The sequence below is a fragment of the Spodoptera frugiperda genome, chromosome 14 (genome assembly GCF_023101765.2).
Source record: "Spodoptera frugiperda isolate SF20-4 chromosome 14, AGI-APGP_CSIRO_Sfru_2.0, whole genome shotgun sequence".
Taxonomy (NCBI): Eukaryota; Metazoa; Arthropoda; class Insecta; order Lepidoptera; family Noctuidae; genus Spodoptera; species Spodoptera frugiperda.
In genome coordinates, this window is record NC_064225.1 from 820,711 (window position 1) to 835,405 (window position 14,695).

Below are 14,695 nucleotides of genomic sequence, written 5' to 3' on the forward strand. Positions count from 1 at the left end.
TCATCTAAAACCTCAAATTTATAAGGCCAAGTCGCGTCGATATCTTAGACCCGTCGCTAAAGATAACACCAGAGATAAAGACTAAAGAAAAAAATAAACCCGTTTTATTTATTTAACGACTTTAGAATTTGTATCGGAGAGCCGGTAACTGCCTAATTAGATCGCCAAGTTATTTTATATTTTTGTTTTTATAACAAACAGTAAAAGCTTACGGTACGAATATTGTGGAATTCTTTTTTATTTCTGTACACGGTAGCGAGGAGAGATAAAATCTTTATAGTTTTGCGGACATTGTTATATTGTTGATGTGTCATTGTTCTAGAGACGAATCCTTTTTATGTGTAGACAGTATTATTAACACATTGAACGCTGTGGTGGTCACCGGTGACCGACGTTAGCGGAGGATTTGCCTTCAACAGTTTTCTATTGGCAGTCAAAGAGTTGAGCAATGATTTAAGATTCAGTTTCCTTAATTAGATGATTCAAAAGTATATAAAACTCCTACATCAGTAGTATTATTTTTTTACCTTACACGAGTTTCTTTTTATTGTTTCTCTATCCGACGCAATTTTGAACTCTTTCTATGTTTTTTTTTTTTAATTTGAAGAATTGATAACTTGCTTATAGAATTTGAAACTAACAAAATCTCCCTCAAACCAATGGAATGACGCACACTAGAAAAACGGCAACTCAAATCTCAAACCAATGAAATGGCGCAGATTAGAAAAAAATAGGCAATGTCATCTCAAGATAGTGCCTAAAAATCGAAATGGCATCTTGTACACAGATTTCAAGTTGAGTATTCTGAAAAACTTAAAAAAAATATGTGAAATAATATCCGCATATATAATATAGACATTACGTGCCGTAATATGCACCTCTGTCTACCCCTTCATGGATTAAAGGCTTGACGATATAAAAAAAAATAATATCGGCTAAACATCCAACTAGCACGTCTCCTTATATTAGACGCACACTATCTAACAACGCATAACTCGTATAAGTACTGGCGCAAGTAGCGAGGCGAGTATAAAGGACAGCGTGAACGGTCGCGTCAGATGCATTAGCGGCGCTTTTAGGGCGCCCACCCACTCAACGGGCTACTGCCAGTAATGCACAGGGCTGGCACGGGAACAGAAATTGAAATACTATTTTATTTGTTGAAAAATATCCGAATAAATTCGGATTCATCTATTTGGAGTTTGTTAAAAAGATAATATATTGTTTTTTTTTTTATTATTATCCTATTAATATAATAATACTATAAGCATGGAAGTTTGTGACGATGTGTGTGTGTTTGTTAATTTTACCGTCGTACTCAGAGTAATTTAATGATAACTTAACCCAGTCCTTAGTATTTGCCTTCCATACGAAATTGTTACTGAGGAATAGTTTAAGTAATCATTAAATGACTCTGAGTATGGGTGTAACACGCAAAAATTACTTGAACGGATCTGAATGAAATTTTAAACCTTCAGACATAAAGGAAAGTGTGAAATCACACATGGGTTACTTCAGTTAAAAGTAGATCAAGTAGTTAGAAGTAAATTTATGTGTTTTTTTTTTTCAATATTGAATCCTATTAAAGCAATTTTAAAAGGTTTTTTTTCTTTTTATAATAGAACTGACAGTTAAAAATTATAACTGACAGGAAAATCCTATAAAAATAATTTTATTAGTGGCAATAAAGTAAATCAATTTGATTTACAGTTGCATGTGTAAGACTAATGCACTTAATTTATTAATCTAGTTACATTATGATTAAAACTATGCCTATTTACCCAACGCCGGACATACATAGTCTTAATAGAAGCTGTAAATTAATCAAAAGTTTGACATGAATCAATATTAATGAAATCCGTCTCGAATACAATGTAATATGTACTTTTCAACCGTTGTGTTATGAATACCATGTAATAGGGGGTAAGCCTGTTACTATATGAAACACAAATGTAGACTTTGCTGTGTTATTACACCAGAGGCGTTACCGATTTGTTGCTGCCCTTTTGGGGGTTAGGAAGGGTTGTTGGGGAATCGGGGATTGGGAAGATTGGAAAGGGGGGTAATTGGGCCTCAGGTAACCTCGTTTAGACAATACAAACAACGCAAGATTTGTTTTACGTCAGTTTTCTTGAGCCGGCCCATTCGTGCCAAAGCATGGCTCTCTTACTTATACAACTCACACCTTCTCAGCTCTTTACTCAACTGAAGCAGGCAACCAACACATAACCTAATTTTATTTTATTTTAACAGTCCAATTTATCTACCTACATACAAAAATATATCACTTTCTAGTTGCTGACAGCCCTTAAAACCACGTTCGTCATTCGTCTCGTGGCGCGGCGTCTAGCGGCGTCTAACACATACATACATACCTACATACATACACACTATATACATTTATATATAGCAGTAGTAGAGTAGGTAGTACCGTCACGACTTCGCTACAGACTAGAGCAGGGATGCACAGACTTATTAAGACTAGGGGCCACTCGGACAAATTATGAACGGATTGCGGGCCGCAGAAGTATAAGGTGCGTTGTGGTAAGATCGGCGCAGAGGTAAGAACGTACAAATCAAATATCTCACTTATTTGGCTATATTTTTTAATGCTGATCACATTGCGTGGCACGTCATTAAGTCCCGCCCCACCCCGCGGTGACCACCACTCGCTCCGGTCAACACAGACGTGTACCCGCGCCGTTTTAGAAAAAAGGCAAATTTTATAAAATATTTGTTTATCCGGTCTTTCACCTACATTTTTATTTGCATATTTTAGCAAAAGTATAGCTTATTTTGACATGTTTTTGCCTAAATACTAAGTTTTAAGCAATGATAATATGATAAAACTAATCCAGATTTGTCTACTACCTCTGTAGGCTGAAATCCGGTGTTACCCATGTCGGGTAAAGATCAGACAAAAATATCCCTATTCGAAAATGGGCAGTGATTGTCAAACTTTTGTTACAAATGATTTTAATTTAATTTTAAATAATTACTTAGGGCTGATTTTCCAATCTTCAGTTGCCACGTAAATACTCCCGAACCTCTTCGCGAGCCACTTCTTATACAAAAGAAGCGCTGGAATTAGCCATGCAGCAAATAAATAATAAAGAACTCACGTATGCAGCCACTTCAAAAATGCTTGTGGATAAATCTAAACTTTGAGAAACTCAATTTCTTTGAAATTTGGTATGCGGGGTAAGATCGGACAAATTAAACGAAAAAAAATAGAATCATTTGGAACATCTATATTTGTTGTATTAGGTAAATTTTTGTGATTTCATGTTAAAGTACAGGAAAGATCGGCTACGTTCCTTTCATACACCTTGTCCTCCTAGCACTAGAAATTATTTTAAATTGTTGTCCGAACTTACCCCACGATGGCCAAATCGTCATCACATCAAAAAAAAATTGTCCTAATTTTATAGGCTTGCAAAGCAAAAAGTATTGAGTATTTATAAATAAGTTAAATTTTAAATAACACTGTGTTTAATCATTATTCGTTTCCACTATTTTTCATTAATCTACTGTGTACCAAAATTTTAATTTTATTATTATCTTAATAAAGTTTTTGCAACATCCTTGCAACTATTCGAAAATCCGTCCGATGTTACCCCAACGCACCCTAGGTAATTAATAAAGAATTGATAATAATGTTTTAAAAATGAAAAAGAATTTATTAATTTGAATCGTGACTCCGCATAGTGCTTACAATCTTTTTCATATTTGGCTCAAATTTACTTGTAGCAATTTATTTTTGCTGTCGGCGGGCCACCAGATTTCGACCGGCGGGCCGCGGTCTGTGCACCCATGGACTAGAGAGTGAGCTGAGTTATAACTAAAGGAAAATTGAGTAGGAATGCTTTTATAGAAACTGCTGATTAGATAGATCTTTATTAGGACGTTTTTCGAACAGAGATGTGCTATGCTACGTTGTTGTGGATGCGTTTGGTTTAAACCAATCATATTCATAGGTACCTACACATAGCTTAGCACTAGTGAAGACGGACGAACTAAGCAATGTGTTTATGGAAAGATGCGTGCTATGGAGTTTTGCAGTTCTATAGATAAATATCACACTAATATTATAAATGTGAAAGTTTGTTTGTTTGGATGTTTATCCAATGTAAGCTGAAACTACTGAACGGATTTTGATTAATTTTAGTATACTGACAGGTTCTTTATCATCAAAGACGTGGTTGAGTTATCTCTAACCATGTCTATAAATGTTACTACTAAAAATCTCCAAAACCTAACTTTGCCCAACCGAAGCATCTTACTCAGAACGCCACGGTTAACAGCCACACTCGCGACCACTATACCTACAAGGCATCTTACCCCTTTAATACGAAAACTAACAAAATAACCCATAAAACTATACGACCCCTAAATATTACATATTGCGACTATTTTCAATAAAAAACATAATCAGCAGTGAGGCGAGCACTTTCCGAGATTACAACCAAAGTTCGGACATACATAGTAGTGGTGTTATGTAGATCCGTAATTGTGACCAAAATTATCGAATATCCACAGTAAAAAATACTTTTTGGAACCGTAACTGAATCCGATATAAAAAGTTGAGGATAATATCTTATACGGGGAGAGACTAAACACCTTTCTTCAATGACGGACAGACTGACAAACTATTATACCTTTATTTGTGGATATTTTAAAAGCACCTATTTATGGTTTAATTGGAATAAGTTTAGTGATTTGAGTTTGACTTGACAGAAGGTGTTCTAATTCTACTTGTTTCATTTAAATTCCTACTAAATCTAACTCGTAACCCAAACCAGCCAACATCGTAAATTAATTATTAACTGGTATGATAAATAGCATTTTATATTTTACTATCCGAAAACCAGGGGCTGACTAATCATAGTAACGATAGCTCAACCAACGAAACAGTCAAATACAATATAATTTAATCTAATATCTGTATCCTTCTCCAGATCCGAATAGTGAACAAGTCACATCACTACCATCCCTGCTACAATAAAGAGCAACCCTTACATTACCTACGTACGTACAGAAAGGGTAACATAGTTTCTGCCTAGTTAATTTTCATGTGTTTTCGCTGTTTGGGCACCAAATTGATTAACTTTTTGCAGTTTATGTTTGTAAACGTTTTGGGAGACGAGTTTTTTTGGTGAATTTTATTTTGTGATGTTAAGCTTAGGAGTATTTTTCGTAAATGATATTATTGTGTCGTCACGCCTTTTATCCCCGAAGAGGTAGGCAGAGGTGCACATTAAAGCACGTAATGCCACTGTACAATGTATACTCACTTTTCAGCATTTGTGTTGTTATAAGTCCCATGTAATACTTAAGGGATGAGGGTTATTATTATGACTTATGAATTAAACGCAAGAAAAGGATAGACAGTAACAATGTTGATATTAGTTTTCTATTATACTTTTCAGGTAGGTGTTGCATTTATAGGAAAATGTCAGTAAGATGAAATTACATTTTTGATAATCTAAAGCACAAAAAGCCTTCATCGATTTCAGTACGACGTATTTCTTAAAAACAGACGTGTAACGCCATCTATCTTGGTGCTAAGTCAACCTATTAGTTAAGTCATTATATGCAGATGGCGTTGCTTGATTTCACAAAGTAGTTCATGCTTCAGGATATAGATGTCGCTCTTCCGAATTTTACAAACTCATCGACTAGAGTAACAGTACTACCAGATAAATTATAATGGTGCTATTTTGCCGCCCTAATGACCAAGACGACGGCATTTGCCAATTCATAAAACTGTTGCAATGCCTGTGACCATAATGTGTACACTTAGTTGCAAGAAACGCTTTAACTTTGACTCTGACTATATTTTTCGTACCGGCGTAATCAGTGTGGCACGGTGAATAGTTAGTTCAGCAAAGTTGGCGTTCTCATGAGTTCCTATCTTTCTGGCTTCTTCACGATTTCCCCGATGACATAGTCTATTGAGATAGTCATAGAAACAGATAGCAATGTACAATACTTACCAGTTGCATGCTGAGCAGTTTGACGACGTAGATGGCGGCGCGCGTGGCGAGGAAGTAGCGCGCGCTCATGTTGCACGACGACACCGCGCGACCCATCGCCACCACCGCCGTGTTCAGCGCTCTGACAGCGAATTATGTTATTAGTACTATTTTACTATAATAAATCTCATATTTATATTAAAACTAGCAAACCCGGCGAACTCCGTTTCACCACCAATGATTTTCCCTGTTTTGTCTGAATTTTCTTTGCTATCAACCTCACGGAGCCCGAGTCCTTTCCAACAAATGCAAAACCGTGGAAATCGGTTCGTGCGTTCTGGAGTTATAGCGTCAGGAAGGAAAACCCGACTTAATTTTATATAATAGATAATAATCATGTAACTGTCTGATGAGCTAACTGCAGTAGTTCCAAGCCACGTTAGGGACTCTTAATCTTGAGAGTTAACGTAGTTGGGTCACTAGTTATGTGACGTTACATGCTGACTTTTTTTATGATATAAGTGGGTAAACGAGCAGACGGATCACCTGATGGTAAGTAATCGCCGCCGCCCATAGACACCCGAAACACCAGAGGCATTACAAGTGTGATGCCGATGCCTTTTGGTGGTTAGGAATTTAACAGTTGTTGGGGAATCGGGGATTGGGAAAATTGGGAACGGGAGTAATTGGGCCTCCGGTAACCTCACTCACACACAACGAAACACAACGCTGTGGTTGTTTCACGTCGGTTTTCTACTCGGCCGTGGTATCACTCCGGCCCAGCAGTGCCGAAGCATGGCTCTCCCACACTTACAACACACAATATAACGTTAAACTAAATATATTTTATATTTGTATCTACAGTAAATCCTGGCTTACAGGAGTTGCAGCCCTTTAGGAGGATGCGACGGGTTTGTCCCAAAAAAAATATGTATATTTATTTGATACAAGTGACTGAGTGAATCCAATACTACGTTTCACTTACTTGGTAGTAAACTGCGGAGTGATGTCCTCGCGGTCACAAGCGATGCACAGCATCTCTCCCAGTACCTTGAGGAGGTGGATCTTGTGGAGGGAGGTCCTGTCTTTAGGGGTCTACAACAAGAAGGTGATAAAAGTAAATATAATGCCGATATACAGTGGTTCTTATTAAAAATGGTTTCTTAAGGTAAGCGTCCTCAGGCCTGCATGCAACGGATTTTAGTTAGTCTTGTATAGAAACTCATACAACTGCGTCCACTGATCCGTATCGTACGGACCGCATCATCGGCAATACCTACATGCGATGCGTGCTGATGACGTGATGCGGATACGATGCGGGCCTGTGGACGCTTACATTTATGAGTTTAAAAGCAATCAATTAAAAAAATCGCTTAATGAGTTTCCCTATTCTCTTAAAGATACTCAATCTCATTAAGGACAGATTTTTCCGACACTACATAACTTTACTGGAGGAATAATTTTGAATTTTTAATAGTTTTAGACACAAAAACTTTCAGACATCAATTTTATTACATGGATAAAAAATATCTGTTGATTATTACGATTCTATTACATTTCTATATTAACTTCAAATACAAAAAGTGACAGCACCCTTTTCAAATTAAATTGGGTATAATTTCGTAACCCTTACCCTTTTAGTTCGCAAAAAACAATACGAAAATAACTAAATCAACAAGACACTGAATAAAAACAAAAAAAATTCTTACACTCACCATCTTAGCGCACTTCTCAACAGTCCTATGCAATTCATTCAACTGTTTCTCCAAGAATTGCATATCAATCATAGTGCGAGGTTTCTCATTCTTCGCCGAACTCTTACTCATATCACTGAGAGAAGAACAGACTGAACTAGTCTTACTCAACTTTGGTTTATCTTTATCACTTTTCTTTTTCTTCTTTTTACCACTGGTAGTTGACTCGTTGTCTTCTGCTTTGACCTCTTTTTCTACTGGTTTATTATCTTTTTCTTTGACCTCTTTTTCTACTGCTTTGTTCTCTTTGTCTGCTGCCTTATTCTCTTTCTCTGCTTCTTTATTCTCTTTGTCTACCCCCTTATTATCTTTGTCTACTCCTTTATTATCTTTGTCTACTCCTTTATTATCTTTGTCTACTCCTTTATTCTCCTTGTCTACTCCCTTATTCTCTTTTTCTTTAGGCTCATCTTTTTCAACCACATTCTTAGCTCCCCCGTTAATAATAATCCTATGTCTCTTCTTAGTGAGAGGATCGAAGCCGTTTTCAAGTTGAGTGACGTTTTCGTTTTCAATAGTGAATGTGATGGGGTGTTCCAAGAAGGGTTCGAGCGTGTGCGATAGTTGGTGTATGACTTTACATACTTTTGTTGTGGTCGGCGATATAACGTCCACTAGGGAGGCATCGTCTATTATTACCGTGTCGTTGCTCCTGTGAAAAGAGGTTTAGAGGTAAGAAAATGGAAATAGTAATTGGAAACTTGCTATGAAATTTGATTAAATCAGTAAATTGCTAAGTATTAGTGTACTACAGATAACGCTTATAATCGCATCTTGATACCTAAGTCTAAATCTCTAATAATTAAATACTAACATATTATTATAGTTGTGGCGACAAATGACATGAAAAGTGACATATGACAGAAGTCGCATTTAGACGATCGAGGAATAAATCAACGGATGACGTCATAAATTCTAATCTGAAGTTTACATGCGAATAAACATACTTGGCAGTTGCATATTTCATTAACAAGGTAACAATGTACTATCTTACATTACCATTTATAACATTCGAAAATCTACTAAATAAATAAGTAGTAAAACTTACGTAGTCAACAACTTCTGCTTAACCTTCCTAGCTTTCTTCTTGATGGCCTTCTGCTTCTCTCGGTCCTTTCTCTCTTGTTCTAGACGCTGAGTCTCTTCTTGTAACTCCTTCTCTTCTTTAGACATCTGATCTTGGCTTTCTGATGTGGTCTGGTGAATGGAGAGTAGTTTTGTTAGGTTTCGTGTTTATGGAATCTATCGTTATGCCTTTTCTCCCCAAGGAAGATATGACAGTGGACATCGAAATACAGAAGAACACAAGAAAAAATTATGGAGTCAGAAGATTTAAAAAAAATAAATATTTTATTTCACGGCTCCCTCATACAACTATTTAACGACGAGATAACTTGACTAGTTTCAAGGTAAACTAGAGGTTCATGATCATAAGTAGAATCTCACGACAAACGGCAAACATTGAGTGAGCCGTAATATGAGTCTGAATCCTTTGGTAACAATGCCGATCTAGCCCTAAACTATTCAGGAGCTGCGGACTACCTAGCGGGTTTACCGAGGCTCCGGCTCGACAAAGAGGAGTAGGAACGGGGTAGTTTATAGTCAGTAACACTCCCCCTCTCACCTCGCCCAAAGCGGGAGAAGATATTGCATGAATTTCCTCTCTCAAAAAAAAAGCCCTAACATAATATAATATACTCACAGGTTGTCGCGGTCCAGTGGTGGCCTTCTCCCGGATGGCCTGCAGATGTGACTCCAGCCGCAGTTGGCTGCGGTCCTGCTTGTCGCGGATGCGGGACCGCAGTGCATCCGCCTCCAACTCCGCCGCCGCCGCTAGCGCCGACAAGCGGGATTTTACACCTTGTGCCTGGGGGAAAGGAATAAATACATCATCTACATTGTAATCATTTGTAGAACATAACAATGTTAAATATACATCATCTATCTATCTTCTGAAAATTGATAGATATTTTGTTTATATTATATATAAGTTGTCTTATAATTAGAATATTCTGAGAGCCACTTTGACATAGGAATAAATTAGAATATTCTTAGAGCTCCTATCGCCTGTGACACAGGAATATTCCTAGTACAGACATATTAAATTTTGTAAGATCTTTTTCGGCTTACTCACGTAATTATTTGACAAGGAACTCGACTAGTTTCAAGCCATGCTAGAGGCTCATATTCATGAGCAACATTCCGCGACACACGACGCGGCGACTATCGCGCTGCTACTCTCAAATAATTACGTGAGTAAACAGAAAAGCACATTATAATTAATTTAGTATATCTCACAAAAGTTATAATAATATATAATAAACACTTACATATCGTAACAATTCATTCATCATTCATTAATTCATTCATTCACTCATTCATTCATTCATTCATTCACTGCTACTTCATTAATTAATCACTCCACAAAACCTTTCAATCGACCTGGGGCCTTAGTCTGCTATTACAATTGTGTCAGAAGCTATACAACCTACATAGCTCCGTCCCTCTTGCACTGATCAATGATCGACCATTCTGACAAAATTGTAATAGCAGACTAAAGCCCCTGACCAGTGAACACCTACAACAACTACCACCATAAACCCCTCACCTTCTCCCTAGCAGCATCATCCCTCTCCTGTTTCTTCTGTTCCTTGAGCTCCTCGACCCTGGCGTCTCTCTCCTTCCTCATTGTAGTCTATTGTACTTGACTTTTACTTGACTTTTTTAAAGTTATAATATAAAGACTATATTGTTACGATGCGACATTTATTTGCTGCTACTCCATTAATCAATCACTCCAAAAAACCAGTCAATTTAACCCCACTTAACTAAAACTCCCACTATAAACCCCTCACCTTCTCCCTAGCAGCATCGTCCCTCTCCTGTTTCTTCTGTTCCTTGAGTTCCTCGACCCTGGCGTCCCTCTCCTTTCTCATTGTAGTCTATTGTACTTGACTTTTTAAAAGTTATAATATAAAGACTATATTGTTACGATGCGACATTCATTCGCTGCTACTTCATTAATCAATCACTCCACAAAACCTTTCAATAAGGTCGATTATTGACCTGACCGGTGAACACCTACTAAAACTCCCACCAAAACCCCTCACCTTCTCCCTAGCAGCATCATCCCTCTCCTGTTTCTTCTGTTCCTTGAGTTCCTCGACCCTGGCGTCCCTCTCCTTTCTCTTCTCCAGCAGAGTCTCGACATGGAGCTTCCTTCATTCATTCATTCATTCATTCATTCATTCATTCATTCATTCATTCATTCATTCATTCATTCATTCATTCATTCATTCACTGCTACTTCATTAATTAATCACTCCACAAAACCTTTCAATCGACCTGGGGCCTTAGTCTGCTATTACAATTGTGTCAGAATGGTCGTTCACTGAGCAGTGCGAGAGGGACGGAGCTATGTAGGTTGTATAGCTCCATCCCTCTCGCACTGATCAATGATCGACCATTCTGACAAAATTGTAATAGCAGACTAAGGGCCCTGACTCCCACCTAAACCACCTCACCTTCTCCCTAGCAGCATCATCCCTCTCCTGTTTCTTCTGTTCCTTGAGTTCCTCGACCCTGGCATCCCTCTCTTTCCTCTTCTCGAGTAGATTCTCCACATGGAACTTCCTTCATTCATTTATTCATTCAATCACTCACTCACTCACTCATTCATTCATTCACTGCTACTTCATTAATCAATCACTCCAAAAAATCCTTTCAATTGACCTGACCAGTGAACACCTACTACAACTACCACCAAAACCCCTCACCTTCTGCCTTTTTTTTTTGGGGGTGGAAAATCATCCAATGACTTCTCCCGCCTTGGGTAAGGCGAGAGGGAGTGTCAGACTCTTACTGACTAAAAACCACCCCGTTCCTTCTCCTGCTTTTCGAGCCGGAGCCCCGGTAAACCCGCTAGGTAGTCCGCAGCTCCGGATCAGGCATCAGCCCTACTGGGCCCCATCTGTGGTGGTCTGATGGCTCTTTGAGCCGCACGCACGGGTCTGGTTCTGGTCGGGCGGCGAGCTACCCTTGCTCGTCGTCCGCAGACCCGCACTCACCTTCTCCCTAGCAGCATCATCCCTCTCCTGTTTCTTCTGTTCCTTGAGTTCCTCGACCCTGGCGTCCCTCTCCTTTCTCTTCTCCAGCAGAGTCTCGACATGGAGCTTCCTGGCGGCCTCCAGGGCCTGTCGCCGCGCGCCCACTGCGGCCTCGCGGGCTGCCTTCTGTTCCTGGAATGGGAGATAGAGATTGAGAATGAGATGTATGTTTGTTTGGTGTTTCTTTCTTTTACACTTTTACTAAAATAATGCAATGTCACGCTGTTTTATTCCTGAAGGGGTAGGCAGAGGTGCACATTACGGCACGTAATGCCGCTATACAATGTACATCCATTTTTCACCATTTGTGTTACAACTCCCATTTAATAGGGGGTGAGTTTCGGGTTTTACTAAAATAGTGAAAGTTAAAAATCTCCATTAACATCAGTCATCAATGGCTGAAATGACGCTTTAGAAATTAGGTGAAAAAGATTATAAGCGTAAAACAAAATGGTGTTTTTATACAAAGTCAAATAAAACTGTCCTTGCTTTGCAATTTTAAGATATTAGACTACATAGCATTAGGAACAAACTGAATTTTATGTGATTTTCACTAATATAAGTCTGAAACAATTGCTACCAGCTCAGAAATGGCACCGTGTGGTGGTAGTATCCACTTAATTGTGGTTCTGCTGCCAAGTATAAGGATTATAGAAACTCCACAGCTCAGGTGCCATAGTAGGCAAGTATAGGGATTATAGCACTGCCTCAACTGATTACACTTTTAACTAACAACGAAACGAAAATCATTGAAACTCTCTATCAATATGCGCGAAACTCAAAAACGACCGCCTAAATTTTGATACAGCATTTTAACCAACTTAAAAACGTAGAAGGTATCCACTTACCAGTTTGGACAGTCGATCCCTCCTCATCTGCCGTAGGCGCGTGGTATGCGACCGGCATTGGTCGAGGAACTCGTGTCTTCTGTTCTCTGCTTCCAACTGCTTGATGAACGCTATCTCTCGGAGTTTCTCTTCTTCATCGTGGGCCTTGCGGACTATGTCCTGTGGGAGATGGAGAGGGGGGTAATGGGTGAGGTCTTATACCGTATGCAGCGAATACAAATGAATTTCTTACCATCTTGGTTGATAATTTGCGAAAAAGAGCAAAATAGGCTGGTTGACAACGTATGAAAAATTAGCGACATTACACACACACACACACACGTCACACCTTTTATCCCCGAAGGGGTAGGCAGAGGTGCACATTACGGTACGTAATGCCGCTATACAATGTACACCCACTTTCACCATTTGTGTTATAAGTCCCATGTAATAGGGTGTGAGCCTATTGCCATATACGGGACACAATTCCAGACTCCGTGCTACTGAGAAATTTTCGAAAAGCCAAGCAATACTTTGCCGACCCGGGAATCGAACCCGAGACCCCTTGTTCGGCAGTCGCACTTGCGACCACTCGACCAACGAGGCAGTCCCAGTAATTAAGCCAAAAAGTGCATTTGAACTAATTTGAACACTCTTCTCAAATACGGTATTGCAACAGCAGCGCCGCATGGCTGTAACATACCAACAGAGCTTACAACATTGGAGCTCTTCTATAGTCAAGGTATATGGTATAAGCTGTTCACACAGAATTTAATACTCGATTTGTTTAATTATTTTTTTACTTTCGGTTTTTATTGATATATTTAGTTGTTCTGAAGACGAGTACTATTTGTATTTTGTACTTTAATTTAATTCATACGAATAATTGATGTACTTTAATTTAATAAAGATGTGTTCTCACTTACCTTAAGATGTTGGTCTCTATTCGCAGCTGCCTTCTGAAGTCGTCTCTCCATGCGAAGCCTCTTCTCTTCTATCAACTCATTCTTTGCAACCTGGAGAATTGGGTAGTTTCCTTAGTAAACATTTAATTATTACGATTTTTCGTGTGTGTGAAGTGAAGCTCATCAGTGCTCGTTCTAAAGTGTAGCTTCGAATGGAAAAGAACGAGCAAGAAACTGTACTCCGTGAATAGATAAAACATTTATTCACCCCTCTTTTGTATCTGTTCACCCCTCCCAAACCAAACTCTTAATCGGTTCCTACGACACCAGCATTAAGAATGGGGGAGGTAACAAATTGTATTCCACTTTTTTTTCAGCCATGGTCGTCCCACTGCAGATCAAAGGCCTTCTTACCCTCCTTCCACTCATCTCTTTGTAGAGCTTTCTGTCACCAATCCTTTTCATAGGCGTTGAGTTCATCTCGCAGTTTTATTCTACTTACATACGTTCTTAATAAAAATACTCCAAAAACTCCATACCTTAACCTCCTCAACTCTAGCCAGCAGCTGATGTATCTTCCTAGCCCGTTCGGTCTGATACTCAATCCGTTGCCTCTCCGCGCGAGCCTGTTTCAGCTGCAAGCGACGCAGCGCATCCTGCAAGCTGCCGCGACGCTTGATGCCTTGGGATAGCTTCGCGTGCAGTTGCTGAGCGCGACCTGTACAAATATATGGATATAAATTCATGGTTAAATAAAATTATATAGATATAAAATTAAATAAATTATAATTAGATAGAATAGAATCAATAGAAAGTAACACCTACTTTGTGGAAATCAATGCTACTGTAACAATACATTACATTTTTAGTTTTAATTCCGCTTAACACATTGAACGCCGTGGTGATCACCGGTGACCGACGTTAGCGGAGGATTTGCCTTCAACAGTTTTCTATTGGCAATCAATGATTTACGCCCGAATACTCAAACGCTACTCAATTTTAAGTTGTACTTAAATATCGTGCTATCTCTGTCATTTTATAAAGAATTGATAGTGACAGAACTACATTTGAGAGCGTCTTAAAATTGAGTAGCGTTTGAGTAAAATTAGCGTTTGAGGCATTAAAGAT

General features: G+C 38.7%; 1 protein-coding gene across 2 annotated transcripts in view; it reads right to left on the reverse strand.

Annotated features, from left to right (window-relative positions):
- LOC118279160 (cytadherence high molecular weight protein 2) overlaps nt 1–14,695 on the reverse strand; it is a 75,306-nt gene that overhangs the window by 44,771 nt on the left and 15,840 nt on the right. For both annotated transcript variants that reach the window (XM_050698217.1, XM_050698218.1), the window contains exons 5-13: nt 14,107–14,285; nt 13,589–13,678; nt 12,684–12,842; nt 11,797–11,967; nt 9,432–9,596; nt 8,778–8,926; nt 7,691–8,381; nt 6,961–7,070; nt 5,997–6,117 (exon numbers count right to left, since the gene is read on the reverse strand). In XM_050698217.1, the coding sequence (XP_050554174.1) occupies nt 5,997–6,117; nt 6,961–7,070; nt 7,691–8,381; nt 8,778–8,926; nt 9,432–9,596; nt 11,797–11,967; nt 12,684–12,842; nt 13,589–13,678; nt 14,107–14,285 (1,835 nt within the window). The remainder of the gene's footprint in view (nt 1–5,996; nt 6,118–6,960; nt 7,071–7,690; nt 8,382–8,777; nt 8,927–9,431; nt 9,597–11,796; nt 11,968–12,683; nt 12,843–13,588; nt 13,679–14,106; nt 14,286–14,695) is intronic.